Here is a 24,744-nt window from a genome sequence, read left to right on the forward strand (position 1 = left end):
TTTTAATTTTACTTAGAAAAACATCCCCAAAAAGTATCAGTGACATGCCAGATGTGTCATTGCAAAGTTTAATATTCAGGAACTCGTAGCCTCTAAAGATATAAAAGTTTTTAAAAAAAACTTGGTTAATTGAAACCACATGTCAAGTATGTCTAGCTGAGACAAAATGACAACATGAAGCAGCGGCCTCTTGGATTTCTGCTGATCTGCTAAAAGGATCTCTGCATATAAAGGGACGGATACAGAAGACAAGCTGCTGGATTACATGAGTCTCAGATACTGTTCAGGCCGGTTTCTTCTGTGTGTCCCTATAGTGTGTCTTAAGTGTAAGGAGTGACTCTAAACTGCACATTTGCCTCTTCACGTTTAGTTAAAGAATTAACTTTACACTTTGTAATGATGCGTCATTACCAAACACAGCCTGCTGGATTTGTTAAATGCGTTTATTGTGAACCTTCGTGCGTAAAACTTGAAAATGTAACACCTTGGATAATTGTGCGGTTTATTATATACCTGAGGTGTTGTAGGCCGGGAAGAAAATGTTATATTGGCTTTACACGGTACATTTTCTTCTAATGAAGTTTTTCTGCTCATCTGTTAGACAGAAGTGACCTTAAACGACCACTTCACGCAACACTGACCGGCCTGGAGAAATCACAAAGGACGGCAAGTTGTTTGGCGTGTCTTCCTCACCAGTGCCCCGAAAAAACATCTGGATCAGTCATATAAAGAGTTTATAGGTGAGCTCCATGTGTCGAAACTTAAATCCCAAATTGGTTTTGAATGTTTTTGGAAAGTGGCCAAACTGAATGTTGCCATCTCCAAATCTCATTGGTATTACAAAGAAATGTGCAATCAATCAGTTAAAGTCAAGTCAGGCCTTTGGCACATTCAAAAACACGTTGACCAAAGTGCTGATCAGGCACAAAATACAAATGAATACACAGCAAATCAATAAACATAATGTGCACATAATAGTAGTGAAAGATAACATGGCTGAAGATGAAGTCAACGTGTCAAGCTCAAGTCAGTCAAACGCCAACGAGAAGAGACGGTACTTTAATGTTTCTGATGAATAGATGAGCTGTGCTGTGTTGAGATCAGAGGCAGACATCACTAACACTCGGTGTTTGTGTCTAGTTCTGGGGACATCAGGAGCATCTGAAAGGTCGACCTCAGTGCTCTAACTGGACTATGAAGATGCAACAGTTCTGTGGCGCCATACCATTTAAAAAACCTTTACAAAAGAAATGAAACATTTAAATCAATCCTGAAACGAACAGGGATCCGCGAGTAGGGAGGCCTGGTAAACTGAACACTGGTGATATGTAATCCTGTTTTCCTTTCCCAGCGAGAAGACGAGCAGCTGCATTTTGTAGTAAATGCAGACGAAGAATCCATTGTTTGTCAAAGCAATTAAAGCACCAAAGCATGAACATGAGATGTCTTTTTGACAAGATTGTATCTTACTCTTTTTGAAGCATGCATTCTTTTGTTCTCTCAAATCGTGTAGGAGACCGGAGGGTCTTGTAAGGCCTATCAATTTTCTGCTGGAACATTTTATTCGCAATGGGTCGGCACATTGTGAATTGGGATGTAGTTTTGAAATTGCGCCACGGTGACCTTAGCCAGTGATCCCTTGGCTATGATGTGCATTTGAGTTAATGTAAATCAGATTTTTAGCTGAGTTTAACCCCTGATATGCCTTTTATTTCAACACATTTGATTTTTTTTGACTATTGTATACATTTTAATCTCAATTATGATTTTCTTCAACTGAATAATGATATTTCCATACATTTTAGATTATTATATTCACAAAAGGAATAGCCAACATGGCGTACTCATTGTTAAAGCAAAAAAAAAAATCTCTTTAATCCTCATCATCATTATCATCATAATCAATGCGTAAATATGCGCTGCTTCTTGTTGATACAGATCACTCTTTGGGTTTCACTTAATCGGTGGATTCAAATTTGGTCAGATATATATTTCGATCGTTGTACTATTTCACACATGATTAAAAATAAATATTGATGTTCATTTCATCAGAAAACATACCCTTTCATCCAATGATTAGAAGACAATGCGTCCTCACCTTTTAAGACCAGAGAACTATAGCATGTTGTACTCATACCTCAGAGAGCCTAAGAGGGGCGGTGCAGCCTCCTCTCCTCCTCCAGCTGCTGGCTCGTTCAGCCGGGAAGGCAGGCTCGGGGCGTGCGCTCGTGTGAGCAGCTCCCAAAAATGCTCAGAGGGGCGGGGGGCAGAGGGGGGTGAGACAACTAGACAGGAAGACAGATCCAGATCGATGGGACCGAGGTAAAGAACCTCCATCGAACTTCGCGGGACAAACGTTTGTTTAGTTGTTTTCCCCCTCTCACATTTAAGCCTCATTACGCGCACTCATCCTCCTGTTCTCCAAACCAAGAAGATGCCCAAATCCTCATCGTGCGTATTCCCAAGGTCCCTCCTGTGGCTGGCATCTTTGGCAACTTTGGTGGTGCAGTCGGTGCTCTCTTCTTCTTCCTCCTCTTCTTCTTCCTCCTCTACATATCAGAGATCTGCAGCCGGTGGGAAGCGGCCGGGCTTTATGGAGAGGACGCTGATTCTCCTGGATGTCAACACCCGCAGTCCGACCAGAGTCCTCAACGACAACTTCCTCTCTTTGCAGCTGGACCCCTCGATCATCAAAGACGGCTGGCTGGATTTTCTGAGGTACCAAATACTTTTCCTTCTCACCGATCTGATTCGGTCCACCTTTGAAATGTCTGGTGGTTCTTTTACTCATTACGCACGCAGCCACGTTGTCTGAATTGTCACGGAGTGAGACAGCATGTTTGTTCCTCACTCAGGGCACTGAGTGGTCCAATGTTCTACATTACTGAATGATTTTCATCAACTGGAAAAAGTCAAACCTATCACATAATTTAATAAGAAGATGCTGAGATTAAGCGATTGGTTCAAAGGCTATCCATTTCAGGGTTGTTGCTGTTATAGTGCACATCGTGCACAGTACCAGACAGTGTAAATGTATACAGACAGTATGCTGTGTGTCGATTGATATTAGACAAAATGGTGTGCCCCTTACCCTTGTAGAACAATGCAAATTTTCAATTTCACGAGTCATCAAATCTAGTTTTTTGGTTTTATTATATTCGACATTTGACTGGCTGTCATTCAGTTTGGTGACTTTTCACCATAGTGCATTTCTCAGAATAGTCTTTATTTCACTCACTCAGCACATTATGCAGACTAACCTGCGCCACTGGCACATGTTTAGACCAGGGGTTAACAATCGACATTTTAGAATTAAAAACTTGGCAAATATCTAATCAATTATGTTTACATATCGTGTGCTGGATCGTATTTCATAGTTTCAGAAAATGTAATTTAGTCACATTGTTTAGTTCAGTTTCTAAATCATATTGCATCATGGTCAGAGATAAACAAGATAAAATTATCTACAGGGCAAAACATTACATCACTTTGTCAAATGCATTTAATAAACTGGAAACCATTTATGACAAAAGGTGAGGAGAGCACGTTTTACCCCGTCTGTGTGCCCCGTTCTTCCCCTTTACAACTGTTTTTATTATTTTATAAGAAATTCATAATAACATTTTTTATTTCCAATTCCACATCACATAGCCTACCACTCTCTCTTTAACAAGACCTCCTTGACCACTTTGTTCTGTAAGTTATTCACTGCTCAATCCTTTTTTTATTTTAAATATATATTATATTCATTTTACCCTGATCAACTACAATTTGAGTATAGTTTGTTTAGCCTGAAATAACAAGCGGTCTGTGCTGCAGTCTGTAGGCCTATCGGCGGTCACTTTAGGCATTTCCGTCATTTTGTTGCCTTGAGTTTAGGCCGACTGCCACGTAGGTTATAAATGAACAAAATCAGTGATTTGCAAAACTAAAAGTCCCTCGTTTTCTATCGTTTTTCGGAACATAAAACATCATAAGCACTTGATATTAACTTTTTTAATTGCTATTTTTTTCATGGTGGTTCAGTTTCTCGATGTACAATAGTAGTGATAGTAGTAGTAAAGCATTATTTTGGAATACCAGCCTATATTTGTTATCAAAGACAATTCATTATACAATTCACTTGCGTAAAGCCCCCAAAAATAAGCCTTGTTTAATAAACCTTGTTTTAGGCGAGATGGTGACCGCTGAAAATAAACTTACACCTTCATTTAGTTGGTCTTCACAAAGAGGAAGTCATTCGAATGTAAAATAGTGCTGAGTAAAGCCATTAGTGTGTGTGTGTGTGTGTGTGTGTGTGTGTGTGTGTGTGTGTGTGTGTGTGTGTGTGTGTGTGTGTGTGTGTGTGTGTGTGTGTGTACATGCTGTAGCTTTCCCTTCCGTTTCTTGGGCCTGCTGATGTCAAAGAGAAAAACAGGGCAGGCGTTTTGTGATTGGCCTGCGGTGTTTTTACCAGCCACTGCAAAGTTAGTTCATATTTTTTGAAAACCTGGAAATTTAAATAATCCGAATGGAAGAAGGTTAAATTTAAGATTTGCCTCATAACTAATCCGCTCCTGCTAAATATGACTGTGCAACCGTGAAACCGTGAACTTAACATTTCTTGTCATTCTGTCTTTTTTTGTGTCCCGCAGCTCCAAGCGGCTCGTGACCCTGGCGCGCGGCCTGTCTCCTGCCTTTTTGCGTTTTGGAGGAAAGCGAACGGACTTCCTGCAGTTCAACAACCAGAAAAACCTCGCCAAGTTCAGAGGGCCGGGGCCGGACTACTACCTGAAGAACTACGAAGACGGTGACGAGACACGACGTTTCTCTACTTCTCTCTATGCGTGTTTTTAGTTGGCTTGTAGGCGTCTGCTCCTCCTCCGTCCGTGTCTGACGCACCGAGTGCTTTCTTTGTGCACAATTATTATTTCCTCCAAATGTTATTTTGTTTATTTAATTTAAACAGCCTCCATTTCCTTTTAAATACAGTAAGTTACCGGTTTGTTATAAACTAACAATGAATCCTACCTTCACGGGTGTTTAGAGATTTGCTTTCTATATTTACGCTTATTACATGGTGTGTGTATAATATTAGAAACTACTCTCAGTATGACACAATTCGGTTCAATTTAACTGAGCCTCAAAATACAACCTCCGAAATGACCATAACGTTTAACTAACACCTTTTTTTAAAACAATTTTAACAAAACCTGAAACTATAACCTTCAGGATTATCGTAAGGTCCGTGAAGTGGACCTCATTGCCAACTCAGTAAATATAGGGCACTAATGATGTTGTTTTTGTAACATGGTAGCCTATAGGGCTTCTTATAACACACATCTGTGTTACTTTTTAACAGGGTATATATTACCATTTTACCAATGAAAAATCTGTTTTTGAAAAGAACCAAATGTGTTTTTGAAATGACCCAACCTTTAAGGTTTCAACAGGTGGACCAGGCTTTACTTGCAAATCAAATTTTAAAACAAAGTGATCAAACGCAATGGTTTTAACTTGTGCTGCGTAGTATTTTTTTTTTTAATGAAAATAGCAACATAGCTATGAAATTGTTCAAATCCATGACAACAAAACATTTTAAGAGCAGCATTCAATTCTTCCATTTTACGCCGACTTGCAGATATAGTGCGCAGTGACATTGCATTGGACGAGCAGAAGGGCTGCAAACTGGCCAACCATCCCGACATAATGCTGGAGCTGCAGAGGGAGAAAGCCGCCACCACACAGCTCGTCCTGCTGAAAGAGCAGCTGTCCAACATCTATAGCAACATTACGATAACAGGTAGGGGATTACACACACAAAAATGTTTATTTTTTTGGACGCCTGCTCATATCATAAGAGGCAGGCTGTCCAGTTTTCACATAGCATAGTCTGGACTTTGTGGGTCATGCACGTTCATGCAGATGCGTAACTGCACACACACGCGTTCTCTCACACAAGGTTCAAAGCATGCCAATGTAAACCATCAGCTTTCTAAATGACAAATGTAATTTGTAAAGGAGGAATGTGGGGATGGATCGAGGAGTGCAGCAGCAGAGACTAGTAAACAGAGCACTGACATTTTCACTGGTTACAGTTAACCTGACCGCAGAAGGAACTCTGGAGTCCTGATTTTGGGTGGGCTGCATTTCTTATCTGTTACTGTGATTGACTTGGATGTAAATGAGAAACTGCAGGAGAAGAGAGTAAATTAGGGATTTGTTTGTTAGAATTACTGCAGCTTTTTGGAGTCATTGGAATGAGTGAGGCTATAAAAAAGACGGAGTCAGTGTCAGAAATGTTCAGTTAACACTCTTTGCATGGATTTAAAGAGCTGAGAAGTAAACACGGTCGGTTGGATAAGATAATAGAAAAAACCCTTTAAAGATAAAACACAAAACTAAAGACGAAAGACGAAAGAAAATCAATTAATTAAAAGAAAAGTACAAAACGTTAAGCTCCGACCCTCGAGAAATTGTAAACGGCCTCGTTAGAACAATACACCTAATGCTTTTCCAAGTCTTTACTGCTCTGTTGCCTCTTCTTACAGAAACACACACGTCCTATCCTCTTTAGCATCTTGAGAAGATAGTGGGTGGGAGTGTTTTTTGGGTAGGCAGGGTTTTTTATTTCAAAACAGAAAGCCACCCAGAAAGTGAGTCTGGAAAGCCTAAGAGCTCCTGGAAAAATAATTGTGGACTTGGGAGTTGAATCCTGTCAGAGAGAATACATTATTTATGCGCTATATGGGAGTAAACGTCAAACTTAGGAAGCCTTTAGATGGTTAAAAGTTGAGAGGTGGTACCATGTTCCCTGTAGATCCAGAGAAATCTGAATTATTTGGCCATGCGTTTTGGAAAGACATTGATAAATAACGTTAATCAAAGAATCAAAATCTACCTCAAGGGAGTGCAGTTGGATGTGTCACCAATATGTTTAGTTATTATACACTGAGAACCGGTGGTCTCACATGAGTGGGTCAGCAATGTGTTCTCTTTGCTTCCAGAGGGTTTCCCTTCAGTGGTGCAACCGCACTGTGTGTTGCTGTATGACTAATAGATGTGAAACATTTATCAGCTGCTTAATTCAGATGCGCTCAAGTGCAACAGTAGAAACATGGCCTTGTTGCATTTATTAAAGTAGACAAACACATAGAGGAAGATTTTGGAGTGAGAGGGGCCAGTTCAGTTCAGCACCCTATTATTAATTTTGTAGTCATGCAACTGTGCCAAAAGGCATTATGGCACAGTTGCTGTCTTTGATTTTGTCGCCACATGTTCGGTGTAGGCCCGTCATTTAAAAATGTTTACATCCAACTAGGTAGTATTCATTTTTTTAGCGTGCTGATAGTGATCATGTGATGCTATTTTGCTTTATTTTCAGACTTTTGTAAATAGGTATGCATTGTATATTTCATTTAGCAGGTACATATAAGTACAGAAAAAATATCATGTGACTACAATTACTAAAGTGCCAGAAAATATCTATTTTAATAATTATCAGTTAACATAAATTGTTGTATTTCGGTAAACAATAGGTGCAAACTAATAAAACCATGTTCTCGACAACTCGCCTCATTCTCACACATGTGGTATAGTGGTAATGTTTCTCAAAATTAAGACCACATTTCCCATAAACCCTCCTGCTTCCTGTCACAAAGAGGATGTTATCACTTGCTCACTTAGCTTTGTAGCACGGAGGTTTTTCGGTGATAGTCAAGTAAAAATAAACATAGACATGATTTTCTGATGATAAAATATGCGTAGCTCCTTAAAGCTTATACTGTTGTGCAGACTGCAATTACTTTGGTTAAATTCCTATAATTAAAATGTAAATATTTAAACTGATTTGACAGTTGGAAATGTGATGACGTATAAGTTGAAAATATTGATTAAATCAAACTTATGGTGAAAATGAATCACCACTGAATGTTATTTTCCTACACACTAGACATTTTTTGCATAATTTTACTGATTGATTACGGCCCTATGGAGTATTTTGTCTTTTTAAATGTGAACTGATGGTTCCTTTTATGGGGTATAAGTAGAGTTGAGAGACAGAGAGCGGCGCCGGGCTGTTTTTTAGCAGGTACCATAGTTGATATCAAACTGGTTGGCTTGGAGTAGGTGATGAAGCCAAGCAGAATGATATTATTTACCCAAAGCTGATATACTGTGAAGTGTGTGTGACTCATTCTTTCAAGCACAGACACAAGCTGCAGGTTTGCACCATGGGAAATGTTGTTTGTGAAGGAGAAGCAGCTTGTGGTACAAGAAGAAGTCTCTGGTTGAATCCAACATTGGACATTGACTTTGTTAAAATAACATACCAGAATAAGCACAGATGAGTCTTGAGAGTATGAACATGTTTTCCTTATGGTCTCATTAATACACTCAGTTGTACACTCCAAGCATATTGTGTAAACTATAACCTGTGCATCTCAGTGGGGGACAGAAACAGGGCTACAGACGCACAAGAGATGTTTTAAAATATGGTCTGGTAACAATCAGCCAAGATTCATTGTGTGTGTGTGTGTGTGTGTGTGTGTGTGTGTGTGTGTGTGTGTGTGTGTGTGTGTGTGTGTGTGTGTGTGTGTGTGTGTGTGTGTGTGTGAAGGCAGTAGTTTGAAGGACCTTTAACAGTCTCGCTCCATCCTTTTCCACTCACCACTGTCTGACCTTTGACCTAGGCTTGTTAGAACTATCAATAATGGAGCCACTCTGAGCTAACACACGTGCAGCTGGGGGAACGAAGTCGAGAAAATACCCCAAGTTCAGACAAGGTCATTGTCAGGGTCATTTCATGTCTCTCTGCTGGAGCATTTCCCTCCATCAGGCGTCACTCCTTCAAATCTCTCTTCTCGTCCTCAGCCTCCATCACTTCCCTCCTCTCCCCAACTTGACACCTCTCCCTCATTTTCTCTCTCATGTTTACTGTTAGTTTAGCTGTGTATATTGTGACTTCATGTGAAAGTCCTATGTTTATTTGACACTTCAGAGAATGAGAGGCAGTCAATCCGTTCAACTTGTGACCTCAAAGGCCTCTTCCGTGTGTTTAAGGCTCAAAGGGTAAACTCAACTCAATTTAGGAAATTCCTATACTGTGTTATTCTTGTAGTCCTAGGCCGGCCGATCAATATTTGAGAACACGGGTAAGAAGAAAATCCTCCCAAAACAGCGAAACTGGAGAAGTAAAAGTCAAACATGGGATGTTTTCAGTTATAAGGTCTGCAGATGCGCGTGGGACGGTGAATAGGAAACTTGTTTAACTATTTCTGTCGGAAGTATCAAGGATTTCTCTTTAAATGTTGACAGGAAGGAAACAGACAGGAAACATTGTGCACAACTGAAAAGTATTTTGGAATAAGACCATATGAAAATTTCATGTCATGATTGTCCTGGTAGAGATAACTGCGATTCACCCGATAATCATCAAAACATGCTTAAAACTCTTAAAAGAAACTCTTAAACATACATGGATCACTTGACCTTACATTTTGTGAACGATCAGATATTTTTATTTCATCACGTGTGTGTGTGTGTGTGTGTGTGTGTGTGTGTGTGTGTGTGTGTGTGTGTGTGTGTGTGTGTGTGTGTGTGTGTGTGTGTGTGTGTGTGTGTGTGTGTGTGTGTGTGTGTGTGTGCATATAACACATATCGTTTCTTTTAGTAAAAAAACAACAATCTTCAATAAGGTAAGCCTAATCATAAATCATCGTAATTTTAAGTTTTTGGACACGGTTTAGCACAAAATAGCCAGTGTGGCTGTGTGTGGCAATGAGACTTATCAGTTTTAATAGACGGAACTGAAACAAAGCTTACAAAGGGGCGCTGGAGGATGGTTTGACACCACACCACATGATCTATGAGGTCATACTTTTATTGATATCCATAAGTTTGGGTTAGAGGCATCACATTAATGAACATTATTTTAATGAGCCAAAAGTTACTATCATGATTAAGCAGACGTTATGCAGCCTGACATCCTGATCTCCTCTTTCTCTCTTATTAAGTCTGATCTCAGATATGGAGCATCAAGTATCACACATGTTTACAGTTTCTAATCAGTTGTTAGATTGCCGCGATCACATCGGACACTAATACCTGAGCCCCTCTCTTTGAACTGACACAGAGGTGCAGCAGTCACAGCAAGAAGCCTCTTACTGTGAGCTGCAGGGCTCCACCGAGTGGAAACATGAGAATGACAAAAAAGAGGTGTGATGCAATACTAATGTAACCCTGCTTTCATAACAAACGTGCAAGTGCAACAGAGCAAGGCCGTTATTTTAAAGCGGCTGAGCACTCCTGAACAGCTGCATAAGCGTGATAAGAGTGCAAAGTTATCCTTATTTTCCACCAGGTTTTGTGGCCAAAGTTTATCTAAATTGCACTTTTACCCCAAAAAAGCTGACCTCCAAGATGCGTGGTCTGGCATTGATGGGAGATCTTGGACGAGACTTTAGCTCACGATGGACAGTGGACGGTGTAGCACATCTGACCTACACACAGTAGATGGGGGTTTACATCCAGTCACAGACCTGCAATTCATTTTTACCTTTTTATTAACCATCAACACTATCTTCACCCAACTTCAACCAATTGTTAGGTTTCCTAGCGCTAACCATACCTTCAACAATGTTTATTTCCATTGTCCATAATCTTTCCCTAACTTAACCATACCTAGGTTGCCATGCGTAGATGTTGTAGAAGGCAGGAATTTAAAAAAAGTTGCCAGTGGACATTTTCATTGAATGTAGGCTTTGCAGAATTGTCCAGTATTGAGTTGTTTTGTGTAGGAGATTGGAGAAAAAGTGAAGTTTTTGCATGAACTATTCTTTAATCCAGCTTGACATGTGGCAGAAAATATTAAATAGGTTGCGGATGCCAAGTTTAAAATAGTTTATAAGACAGGGATTGTTTACGTTCCTACTGTATGTAGTTTGTAGCATCCTAATTAGCTGTTATGCAGGATGGATAACGCTTTCTTGGCTCCACTTCATTCTCCTCTACACTACCCTGTGAAAACTGTGTATGTGCACTTGATATAACTAAAGAGCACACATTTCAATATTTTACAATTGCTTTGGCTGAGTGATCGAAACAGAAATTAAATGAGCAAAGCTCTTTCTGTAATACAATAATGAGGAAGACTGAAGGGAAATTTATGCATCTGACAAAAACTATTATGAGTCACTAAACAGGACATGGAGAACCACGGAAGGTTAAAAACCGAGGAAGATAAACATTAGGAGCAGGCACAGAAAGGGGATTTTGCTGAACATCTGTGAATTGCTTGAAAATGTTTTCATCAAAACAAACTGGCACAGCTGTCTGTAGTCAGAGAGCCTCTAGTTTTAACTTTCTGTTTTTAGTCAATTGGAGAAATCAAAACATATTTTCTTGCTACAGTGGGAAACATGCTCCATCCTTCCTATTAGTTCTGCAATACGACTCCTCCCAGCCTTTTATCCACTCTTTCCTTAATCTCATGTTCAAACCTCATTTGTAAGGAAGACGTAGAATTATTCCTTCAACATCTGCCTCGTCTCCTTTGTTTAAAAATCCCCCAGTGAAAATGCCCACACACTCAAACACAAGGTGTGAATTTTGCTTTTGGTTTTACAGCTGCCTCAGTACCCGGTCCATCTATCCAGCTCGCTGCTGAATGCAGATTTATGAGTTTCTCCAGCCAAGTTTCACACTGTAACGCCACACTACAGCCAGTTTGCCTTCACAGCAGGGGAATGAATATAATCTACTTTGATTTGTTGATATCCATAATGATATTATTGGATATGAGCAGTCGCTGTGGATTGTGGAAAGTAAATAGGTAAAACAAAGAACATTAAAAGTTGTGTGTATGTTTTTAACATTACGGTTTGCCGTAATGTTACTGTTTACTGTGCTTTTTAAAGAAAAGGACCTGGAAACCTGCTGTGCGGTACTGCCAACAACTGAGGGGAGTCGAAACTCATAAATCTGCTGTAGGCAGAATACCCACAGTTTTTATACAAAAACATTAAGCCTTGGAAGATCATCAAATGCATTCAATGATCTTGAACAGTGGTTCCAAACTATGAGTTGTTCGACAGAGATTTTCTTGTCTGACTTGTCCACACAGTTATGTAAAGTAAAATGAATATCCTTCTCTTTTAAGAAGGGATGTTTACAATATTGGAATTCATTTTGAGTGTTTTGTTTGAAGAGAGAGGTTTTGTATTTATCTCTCACCTCACAAATTAGTAATTCAATGATTTGTCTTTTTCTTTCTATTTTTAAAGTGATCTTATCTTATTAGATTTAAACAAAAACTATTTTAACAATTTTTTTTTAACATTTTGTATGGAAAAAGTAAATGTTTTTTTTAAGTTTATTTGAGATTTCATGTAGATTGTATTTGTTTTTAATCACAATATTATTTAGAAAGGAAACATGAGATGCACAGTAAGAGGAGAAAAATATGCCAATGGTCTGTGGTCAAACATGAACAGAGATTTTTTATTAAATTGCATCGTAGCAAACTGAACTAAGACAAGCCAATAAAGGAATCCATGAAAATACCAAGTTGAAATTTAAATGACCTTTTAATGAGCAAGGCTTCCCACTGCAAATTGGCTTTGGACTCTGCTAAGTTAGGTTTTAAGGGGTTGGCAAATTATTTACGGCATCAGATTAAATGATGGCAGCAAACTAATGATGTATTAAAACCAGACCAAGGAGTGCCTCGAAAATAGCCCAGAATGCACCTGGCATAAACCAGGCGCAACAAATTGAAACCTTGGCATGTGGTGGTGGAACACCAAACACCGTGGCTGGTCGAGTCACCTGGCAGCTACTGAACAAAACCAAAACTAAATGAGATTTTATCTCACTTTATCATTTGCAAAAATATGTCTTCACTTTATCACTCTATTGACTTGTATGTCTTCTACTGATATCTGTTGTGAAACAAGAAGTTTGTTTGGTGTTTTTTAATTCAAAACCATCTCTGCAACTAAACTTCCCTGCAGTAAAGTTTTATTGTCTTACATTTGTGGTTTACAAGGGTTTGGTTCACATCACAGTTGTAGTTTTTTTTCGGTCACCATGCTCACCTTTTTTTTTGCAGGGTTGTGTTTAAAGTCATGTTTGCTTTTTAGTGTATCTTTAATAAGCATCATTCTAAATATCTATCTAGGTTTGGATCCAGAATGAAGCCCCGCGGCACAATACTTTCTCACTCATGGAGGCTTTTAGCCATGTAACTCAGAGAAGTATTAGGGTTAGAAGTAGTATCAGAGAAATGAGTCAGAACCTGAAAATATATCACATAACCTTATATGCTATGTGTGTTTGGCTGAATTTATCAAATGCCATTTTTCCTTTTATTACCTTCTTCCCTCTTTACAATTATCAGCAGTGATGTAAGCATGACAAACTCTTGATTTTCTTGCTGCCTGCTTTTTTTCCTTCCCTCTCTCCACATGGCCTGTACGGATCCAGAAGTGTCTGTTTTTCGTTGATCGCAAGAATACCTAGAGTGTTTAAAGCATGGATGGACATAACATGTAATTCCATGTGTTTGCAATATGCCCCGAGACAAGTGCCAGCAACCTGCAAACGAATGTCATTTTAATAGCCTGATGCATGGGAAATGTTTGAAAGCAGTCCTTTCTCTCCTATGATTGTTTGGCATGACATCCAGCCTCCACATTTTCCCTCAGAACTCTAGAAAACATACGTTTTGTGTCAAATTTCAAATCATGGCACAGTGTTCTTGACTGCTCCCAGCCAGTTCGTACCAATGGGATGGACCTGAAGCAGGAATGCTTGTACCTCTTGAATGTGTCTGTGTGTGTAGTCATAATGTATGTGTGTGTGTGTGTGTGTGTGTGTGTGTGTCTGCGTGTGTGTGTGTGTCAGCTCTGTATGGGTCCAGATGAAGTTGTTATCCTGAGGGGAAACATGCCTCCTTCATTACCAGCGAGACACATTTTATTTCCTTAATTTGACTCTCAGGCTGTCGTCCGTTATTTATGAGATTGCCCTATATGTGTGTGTGTGTGTGTGTGTGTGTGTGTGTGTGTGTGTGTGTGTGTGTGTGTGTGTGTGTGTGTGTGTGTGTGTGTGTGTTGTGCATGTGAGTGCCTGTCCATATGTACTCATTGTGTGTAAAGATTGTATTGGAAGTTGGGGCTAGTAAGGGGCTAGGAAGTTGTAACCTCTGTTCAGGGAGGTGATTTGACCTGGTGTTTAAGAATTATACTCTAATGTTTCCTCTTTCAACTACTTACACTGGAATTTAACACACTCATTAGCGTCACACAAATGTTTGCAGCATTTTCTGCATGCGTGTGTGGGTGTTAGAGGAAAGAGTCTCCTTTTGCTAAGAGTGAGAGAATATAGCGTAGTCATGAGCTGATCATTCATCATCAGTAAGGATCAGAGGAATTCAGTCATTTTTCTATTATTAATGGCAAAATAAAATAATATAATAAATCATGTTTTTTCATATATAACGTTCTTTTCTCTGACTAAATGTAAGATTCACACAGGATTTTTTTCACGCTTTCATTGTTGCCTGAACATAATGTCATTTTAATATAATCTTTATTTTCGAGATGTATAAAATTCATCATTCCTCTTTTTTTACTATAATGTGTTCCTTATCTAGTTTGTATCCAACATGGTAGCTTCGCTTAAGTATTTTATCATAGCGGGAATTATTTGTTATGATCTAATTGTTGGTTTCTTGCCTACTTAACTGAGGAAATGCCAGAGAGTGTTCAGCGCCGGGGACATTCATCTCACTCTCAAAGCTCCCATGTATTACTGTAAACTCCCGACATTGTTGCTTGCATAAGAGTTTGGCATGTTTCTCTTCTGGCCACTTGTGAATCCTCTTTAATTTTTCTCTTTTTTTCACTCGGAGCATATGGCTTGTTGGATTGTGTTGGACCTTGTCAGGGGCCATTTATCACTCCACGGTGTCCTGCTGAGTTGGAGATTCGCCTCTCAGCCCTCAAAATGGGAAAACAAGAGTGAGAGGGAACAAAGTTAGATTAAGAGAGAGGGGAAGGGAAAGGGGGATGGGGGAGAGGGGGGGATGAGATGTGAAAAGAGCAAAGAAATAACAAAGTACAAAGATGAGTAAAAAATGTTCCCTCATATGAGACCAACTAAGACTTTTTTCCGGCTTTTTTTCTGAACCAATCTTTTTACCATCCCAGCCAGCTCTGGCAGTTCAGACCCCTCGACCCAGTTAACACCTGTGGTGTAAAACTGCCTTCAAGGTTGAGCAAAAAGCTGTAAGTGTTCAGGGTTCAGTAGCTTCACGCCTGTTGGACTCCCCAACAGCCTCGGAGCACAAATAACATCTTCAGAGCTCTCTTAAGAAAACATCTTTAATAAGAAGGGTGTTTCCAAAAACTTTTCACAGGCCTTGTGTTAATTTCTGATTAATTCTCACACTAACAGATGGAAAACAGAACACTGCATGTTTAATATTTATTTTATTTCTTTATGTGACTGAATATTCTTACATTGTTTATGCTTCATTTGATAATTGATAAAACTTTATTCTCAGTTGCATTTTTATCAAATCTAAAATCTAATAATCCCCAAACAACTTTACCAAACAACTTTAACATTGTCTTCTATGTAAAATCCCCCCCAAAAAAACACATAATTGAGAAAACATGTCCTTCCTTTGAGGAAAGCGTTGAGGAAAAGTCTTAAGCTCTACCTGCACAGAGGCATCGCTCCTGGCTGTGACTGACCTCTGACCCTCACATGAAACGAGAACATGAATGCGCCTTAGAGGGATTTGTGAAGAAGTTACTTCCTCATTATTCTGTGTGTCAGATAACGTCTACCGAGCTCTGAAAAAAAATTAGATTCATAAAACAAGACTTGTTTGTCATATTGTATCTGCTTTGTCACCGTAGAGTCTTAAGTTATCCATACATTTTATTTATGGATTTGTTAAATTCAGACAGGATATGCATAAAGTGAAAATGTAAGTTGCCTCAGTTATGCCCGAGTAACTTTTATATACTTCACCAAAGCTGCATTTAAGATCAAATTGAAGGACTACAACATTTCCTCCATTATAACTAAAAGCGGTGCCTCGCTGTGAGAATGATTGATGAATCAACATTTCACGACACAGCTGCAGAGCTTCTTTTTTGGCATGTTCAGTCCAAACAATTGCCTGGATTTCGACATAATTTGAATGCTGCTGCATACAAAACGATTGTGATCAACATGCATTATTCAGTATGGCAAAATTACCATTTGGCAAATTGAACAAATTTGTGCACAAAACAAATTTATTCTCTCAAATTCCTGTCATGCAATGTGCATAATTATGCAACATCATGCACAACTATAAATGAAGCGAATGGCAAACAGGTGAGAAATGTGCATAAGTCAACAGATAATGAACAGGGAGATAATAAATCTAATGACCTATTAGCAGTTTTCAGCTCATGAAATGTGTTTCTCGCCCACCTCAAACCGTTCATGCATCTGCATGTAAATCCAGACAAAGTCCAGATATCCTGTTTTCTTTTAGAAACTTCAACCCTACAGGTGCCCAGCTACCTTCCAAAACAATGACGCAGACTTTGTCACACAAACAGCCAAATAACAAATAACTCTGGTATCCAAACAACATAATCCAGAGTTCCAGGAAACGGCTGAAATGTTAGGTCTTAAAGGGAAACTGACTTCATGTCAGAAATGTCTCCTTGAAATTTTGGCCTTTTTTCTGTTTTGTTTTGAAAGATACTGAGCAGCTCTAGGTAGTAATGAATCACAGTGCGGCTTTTTTTTAACACTTGTTTGTTTCAGATGAAATATTGTTGTAAACTGAAGTGAAAGAAAGCATGATGAAGCTGTGTGTGTTTTGGTCAGGCAGAGCTTTGAATAAGTCTTTCAGTCAGAACCCACATCTCTTTCAGAGCCTGGCTGTTTGTTTGTCTGTAAATCTTAAAAAGTATGCTAGAAAATTGGCCGGACACATATGGAAGCCAGTTAAGGCTTGGCTGTTAGGATGGTAACCTACTTTTACTGAGCCCAACAACAGATAGCGGTTTGGCTACATCTGAAGATCAGCCACCTCTGAAAAGTTTATTGGCTCATTAGAGGGGTAATGGAAGCTTAATGTTAGATGTGTGACCAAATTGTTTTCTTTCTCATTTGCCAAAGTTTCCCTTTGTTTCTGTTTTTGTTAATTGGCTTAAGTATCCAGTAATTGGTGCCTTCGGTTTATATTTGGAAGTTTTATTAGATGCCAGCTGATGTATGGTTACAAGATGACGGAGAAAATATCTATTTTATGGGCTTTCATCACTTAAGCAGTAAAACATACGGTGATGTTACTTGGAACGTGTCCTGCATCTCTTATGCATTAAATTCTGAAAAGACGCAGCAAACTCACCATCGAAGTGTCCAGGGAACGCACCCTATTTCTTTTCACCTTATATTGTTATACTGTCAAGACCAAATCTGTGAAACCTTGCTGTTAAGAAAAAAAAATACACGTCAAAGCATCTATCTTGTGCTGACGAGATCCCCTGTTCATAGTCTCACTCATCGCGGGAAAGATAAATGCCTTTGTGCACAGGACCAATCCGCACGGATTTCATTTCAACAATCGAGGCATTGGTAAATAAAACAAGTGGCTGCTGATCGTTGCTGTATTCTCTTATGTCTATGACCCATGATGCTTTACCGTCCAGGGGACGAGCCGTGTTGACAAAATATTTTAACCGCCGGACCCCATTTTCTTGCCATCTGTGCATAGTCTAGATTAGTGATAGGAAAATGTAAAAATTCTTCTTAGAAAGAAGGAGAATGGGCATATTTCTCAAAATGTTGAACAATTTAATTTATACAGCTTATTTTATTTTTATGGATTAAATCACACTTTAAAATCTTTTCCGAATTTTCTGAATTCCTAATTTTTATTTAATAAAATCAACATTTTGTATATATATATTACAAAATGTTGATTTAAATATAGTTAGGAAAATATATATTGATATTCTGATTTGGTAAAATGTGTATGTAATGTATAACATCAAACACAAGTTAAACACTGCAGTTTGTAAAAATCACATATTTAATTGGGTTCCCACTTAAATAACCTCCTGTGTGTCATAGGGACTAAGCACATTGAAAACCTCTCAACATCACTAAACATATTTAATTTATGTCTTAACTGATACAAATAGCTGTTAATGTGTCGTAAAGAAATAAAGAAGAAACGAAGAAAGAAATAACCTGACTATACTCATGACTCGGTCTCATGCACTGAGGAACCTCTTATAGCTGGTTGCCCTCCAAGCCCCTTTACTCTAAAACTCTGTTGTGCGGGATGTTATTGAAGGAATTTTATGAGTTCATATCTGTGTAATGAAATTTGCATCGGTCAGAGGAGTGAAGCACGGAAAGGAGAAGTGGAATTGAATTTTCGGTGGTATTTTCCCCAGACCTGCATTCCCCAAGGGAATGTACAGGACTGCTTGCAGTGGCCCAGGCAAGAGAAACCTTTGCCTGAGGTTTAAAACCTCTGCTTTGAATGGCAGGAGTCGACACCTCTAACCAGGAGCAGATGTTTGGCTTGGCTTGGCCTGGCCTGGCTCTTCCCCTGGCAGAGTAGGAAACCCCAGGTCTGATACACCAGCATGCCCCACTCGCAATGCTAATAGCCTGGCTCTATATCACTTGTTGTTGAACTCCACCGCCTTCACAGTCCGTCACTGTAGTTCCAGAAAAGACATGGGAAAAGAGCTAAGCCAAGAAGAACTCCTTCACATTCATACCAACATTAGCATCTCGACACTGCAGTGATGCTGCAAGTAATTCTGTAGGAATGTTGGACAACTGATAAACCATCACCATTATTTTCTTTCTTTTGTCTTAAGTCTACTGTGATCTGCTGTTGTTTAGTGTTTAGGTTTAGAGATGTTTTGCAGTTAGCACATAAACACACACTGGCAAAAGTTGTAAAATGCCATTCATCATTCATAGAATATACATATATTACGTTTTACAACTTACACATTGGGAAGTAAGAGTTGGAAAGTAAAGCAAAATGCGAAAAGTATTAAAACTTTGTTGTAATGGCATAAAATGTTGGTGCCGCTTTAAGACTTACATTAGTCAGGGGTGAGCTTAGTAGGACGTTAGTGCTGTTTAATCCAAGGTTTTCACACACATTTATTAAAAAAGATATTAATATTATCCTATAATCATTATATTACATTATAATGATTATACGACTCACAGAGAGCATCATTAATAAACAAATTTTGAATAATCTGATGAATTCAGGTGATTCAGATGTTTTTTTTACTGGTTTTAACCAATAGACTACAGCTGTCTCCTTTGTTTAACATTGTTTGAGAGTAGACATTGAAGATATTACAGGACACTTTGCCTTTTCATCTTCTAAAACATCTGGTGAGGTTCTGATTCTCCAAATATGAAACATTTCTGAAATCCTCCAGATGTAACCTAAACATCTTACTTTTACCAGATGTGAACCAGTTCCTCTGCACTGATTTAAACCCTTTAAGATGTATCATATTCTGTATTAACTGGCTCGTACATACATTTTCCTGTTGTCACCTACAATGCTTTTGTTCACTTTACAAACTTGCTGGTTGTCCATGTTACGCTTCAACTTATTGATCTACATTGTCAGCACCATCTCCTTTCTTTACAAACTAGAAAAAGATTTGAGACTTTGTACATATTAAAGTATATTTTTGTATCTTATCACCTCAAACATCCTAAGGAGATGTTTGAAATACCTCACTTCTGCCTCTTGTAGTTCAATAAGGTCTGCTATTGTTTTTCATTCTCAAAGTAAATTATTTTGTAATGGTTAACTAATCTAATAGAGACTTGAAACAAAACTGGAGTTATCTACCATAACAGCTCTACATTGGTTTTATTAAATAATTTAAGAGCTACAATTTGGTGCTTTACTATGATTTGGGTTTTCATGGAGACAAAACTGTTGTGCTAATCAAATCAATTAAATAAATAAATACTAAAAGTGTGTTTATGATCTTGCAGAAACAAGTTGACAGATCAGTGTATATTTCTTTAACAGTTCCTACAGTGGATGTAAATTAATTGGTATTTATTTGGAAAACTGAAAAAAATTGTGTGGGATTGCTTTCAAACTTTCAGCACACAATATGGTTTTTGCATCAGTTGAACACTCGCACCACCGCAAGTGTTAAAACAGCAAAGCAGAATGTCGTTTTTCCCCACATCAAACATCTAAACAGACTAATTAACCAAAACACAATAATAAAACAAATCAAAATCTCACTTGCGTGCAAACCCCTGCCAACAAGTCTTAGGGGAGATGGAAAGCACAAATGGTGAGAAAAGAAAATGTTTTCAAATGTGGAAATGGGCTGAGATTCTTATAATGCAGCTTTATGTGCGCGACAGACAGGATCAGGGAAACTCAGCAGGAGCTGAGACTTTGAGACTTTGGGAGATGTTTGTTAAGGTGAATGGTTGAAAAAAAGTCCCGCTCTTTTCCTCCATAAACATCTGGCAGGAATATCCATCACAGTGCTGGGACGAATCCCAGCTTTGTCATAACGAGGATTGCTGCAGAAACTCAAATGGGATTTAAAAGTTAAGAGTTATGGGAAGAGAGACTGTCGGCCTGGCTGAGGCAGGTGCCCCCTGTAGTGTCCGTCCTACACTGGCCAGCCTTTCAGAGAGGATTGATGTGAGAGCATTTCTTTCCTTTTTTCATGAGCTGCACAGCTCTACAACCAAATCATTACTTTACCACTGTGATAATGAAGTTATAGCATCACTTAAACTGAAAGTTCATTCATTTAAATCTTTGAAAATTGTTCTTTGATCAGCCTAGAACTGTGCCAAATTAGCTGCTTTGCATTAATAGTTCAAGCTTTTAGAAGAAATAATTACATGCACATGCATCCGAAAAATGTAAAATTACAAATGAGGTATACATTAAAAAAGTTAGATGAAATCTGGCTATTCAATAAGTACATAGGCATAAAAAATATATTTGATTATGCAATTGCATTTAATTAGATTAATAAACAGTCATTATATTTTTATTACAAAATAAGAAATGGCTTATGCAGTCAGTGTAGTCAATAAAACACGTAATAGCACTCTTAAAACATTTTGTAACTTTTCCCAGCATCTGATATATCAATGTATAATTATATATTAGACGGTTATGATGCAAACTCCTGATCCTGTGACTGTTTAATCTGGCTCTGCTCGCTTAGCAGAAGACAGAACCTCCAGTTTAACTAACACATAACTAATGTGTGTGGATATAGTTTGAGAGTGGAAGATGATTGCTGTGATTACGGTGATTATTCTAGCAGTGAAAGGGAGTCTGGGATACTGTGTGTTTTCTTTGCTGCCCTTCTGGGGATCTGGTCTTCATAACCCTCATTCATCACACGGTCCCGGATCAAAGATACCCTTCTTGAGCTGGGAATGTAGCAGATGTCCCAAATACCCTCATAAACAAATGTTTTGTTTGCCCTTGTTTTGCCATTCTTAAGATTTTTAAACATGATGAAATTCAAGATATTAAAAGAGGCCTTTGTTAAGATCCTAAAAATGTTCCTCTTGCGGATGAGTAATCAGCGATCCGACTGTGTTTACAGGCTAAGCAGGTGTTTTTTTGGGAAGGGCTGCAGACATTGTTCTAAGTCCAAGCTCTTTGATGTGTCATGGGCAGTGAAGCCCTGGGCCATAACCCTCCTGTTTCACTCTGTCTGCCCATAGGAGTCTTGTTTCTCTGCAATTACAGAGCAATCAGAACTCAATTACAGCATCAGCAGAGGTGTGTGACGAGATGGTTAACCGGATAAGAGGTGGATGCTTTACAACCGCCCTCTTTGGAGGTGACAGTGCTGCTAATCTCTGGTAGTAAAAATGTCAGGTGTGGCTCTCATTTGTTATCTTTACCGGACACACCAATCTTATTTTATGTGTTCAATGAAATGCTTAAAACATTGAACTACTAAAGCTATATTCATCAAACTCCATCTGCTGGACTTTAGGCAGTTTTTGTTTTATGTGACCTGAATGTTATTTTTAAGAGCGTGAAAGCCTTCGAGTTCCACCAAGTTTTAACTTTTAAGAGTTGTTGAAAAGCTTTGAAACTTGCTTAATGGCCCGGATGAGTTAGGTGAGAGTGAACCAAAGGACGAAAGTCACGGCCGGTAAAACTAAAAACAATGAGCTTAAAGATGCTACTAACCTCAGTGGAGCTTAGAGGAACTGCAGAGTTGGGTTTGTGCAGTAGACTGAATAAAATATGGGCATAGTCTCTGTGACGTACCCCATAAGCTTCTGAAGAGCCATTGTGAAGCTCAAAGTGGGTGGATCCGGCCTTCGCCATCTTGGCAATGACGACCCAGCCTAACTCTAAAATTGGGCAAAGAGGTGGATCGGTGGTGGAGCTGACGCAGAGGGCTAGACCTACTTAAGCCTCAATTAAATTGAAACGGGTGAGTAACATAAAAATTCAAACCAAGTTCAGTTGTCATGAACAACGATATAAGCTAAAGGAACCAAGCAGATTTTGTTTTATTAGATTGTAAACATGTTTATTTTGTTTGTAAAGTTGAGCATTTTAACATTGGCGTCTATAGGGATCTACTCGCTTTGGAGCCAAGCTCAAGTGGCCATTTTTGAGGAAATGCTGTTTTTGCCACTACAGTGTTGGCTTCATTTTTCAGCATCAGAGGTTGCTGCTTGGTTTCTCCTTATGAGTGCTGCCTTTCACATTACAAATAGTCATTTAATCTTTTGTTGATGAAATATTAAATAGAGCAGCTTTACGATCGTTCAGTTAAAATGGCAAATGGTGTGGTCCTTATTCTTCAACACCACTGCTCATAAAGTACTGTCGTTCTTGGCTTTGTTTACATTTTGAATACAGAGGTGAACCTTCAGTGCAATTCGCGAGTTTATGATAACAGGATGAATCATACCCAGTTTTGGTTCATCGTAACAACTGTTAAATCCCTGTCCTTTCGACGTGTTTGGTTGTGGTTTGTAGGTAGCTGCACAACGCAAACAAAGAGAAGAGAAATGAGGTTGTTTCTCTCCTGGGAAAACGAAGACTTCCACACACCTTGTTTCTTTACAAGACAAACATGGTGAGATCATTAGTATCTAAAAAGCGTACTTTTCTCATTAGGGATTGATAGATGGCGACCATTGCCAAACAGATGTGAAAACCACTCACACCCCAAACGCATTTCCCTCACACCCTGTTCCCCTAACAAGTGGTTTGAGTTACATTTGTTACAGTTACAGTTATTTTGTCCACTTCTCTGTCTTTGATTTTTTTGTCTGCAATCTGTTTCCTAGGCTGAAGCACACACACACTAACACACACATGCACACACACACACAGAGCAGCAGAAAGTGGACGTACACACATAGAGCAGTGTATGTTAACATACCACTCATCTTACTCACCAGCTCTGTCGACTTTCTCTGCATCTCCTTACACTGGGTACACAGAAGAGGGCCACACGCAGGTCTAGTCCCAGCAAAATGCAAAGATTGAGGTAATCTCTCTCTCACACTCTTGTTTCCACACACATGCACGTGCACACACACATACACACATCGGTCCCCCTCTACTAACGGAATTGAAAACAGGTGCCCACCACATATCTTGCATTCTTCCAAAATACAAAAGTGGTTTGACCTGAATGGTTTCGCTGGAGTGGAGCCATCCTGTATGAAAGAAGAGTCCATGTGGAGATGTGTGTGTGTGTAAACATGGAGGCGTTGGGGTTCTGTGCAACACGCTGGTGGAGCAGCACAAAATCACAATATATTGGAACCACATTTCTCCCTCTGCGCAACCCTAACATGCAGTGTCAAGTTAACATCAGGATGAGTTGCAGATACACCATGCGAACATAGCGAACCACCGCATTTAATAGCTTTCGATACAGCGACCGTAACAGTATATACCGGTCTGGCTTTGACCGATATGGATGAACGATCAAACTGCATCGATAGCAGTGCTTAAACTTTTGATGATCTTTTTAAAAAACTGCAAATTGGAAACGTCAGCTTGAGATGACCTTGCTACAGTCACTGTGTCTTTTTCTGCAGCCACAGAAAATATGGTTAGTCGGGGAACTGGGCCAATGAGAAACAGCAGGCAGAGAGTAGACTACTAAATGTAGCTGGTGGAGAAAAGTAATTGAAGCCATGATGGAGGAGCTGATGATGAATGCGCTGCACTTGGGTTTTTCCTGGATATTTTAGCAGTTTACTTCCAAATCTTTCATGACTGGTGATGCTGTTTGTCTGCTGCGTGTGTGTGCACGTGGTGTGTGTTAAGTATAATGGGAAATTACTCTTCAAACCATCTGGTAAAACCTTAAATACTGTCATCGACAATTGTTCCCAGCATGTTGAGAACCATTTGATGGATGGACAGTCAGAGAGTGGCCGTTTACACCATGACTTCCCTGCTAAGGTCACAATGCAAAATTACCGTCTGTGTGTGTGCCAAGCGGACATAAGGTTAGTTGTTATAGTTGACATAGAAAGGGATATATGGGAACAGTGTAATAGTGTCATTTCCTGCAGGTCTTTTTTTTGCCTCAGAATCAATGCTAATGTTTTTAGATAATGAGCAGTGTGGACACTTGCAATATATTTTAAAAGAGCTCGGGAAGAGTGCAACATGTGCATCTTCAGATAGGAAAAAACATATTT

General features: G+C 39.1%; 1 protein-coding gene across 1 annotated transcript in view; it reads left to right on the forward strand.

The window, feature by feature from the left end:
• Window positions 1–2,434: 2,434 nt before the first annotated feature.
• hpse2 (heparanase 2) overlaps window positions 2,435–24,744 on the forward strand; it is a 49,584-nt gene continuing 27,274 nt past the window's right edge. Inside the window, exons 1-3 of the mRNA XM_054600504.1 lie at window positions 2,435–2,718; window positions 4,635–4,789; window positions 5,621–5,782. Coding sequence (XP_054456479.1) covers window positions 2,435–2,718; window positions 4,635–4,789; window positions 5,621–5,782 — 601 coding nt within the window. The remainder of the gene's footprint in view (window positions 2,719–4,634; window positions 4,790–5,620; window positions 5,783–24,744) is intronic.

This window comes from Anoplopoma fimbria, chromosome 6 (genome assembly GCF_027596085.1).
Source record: "Anoplopoma fimbria isolate UVic2021 breed Golden Eagle Sablefish chromosome 6, Afim_UVic_2022, whole genome shotgun sequence".
NCBI lineage: Eukaryota > Metazoa > Chordata > Actinopteri > Perciformes > Anoplopomatidae > Anoplopoma > Anoplopoma fimbria.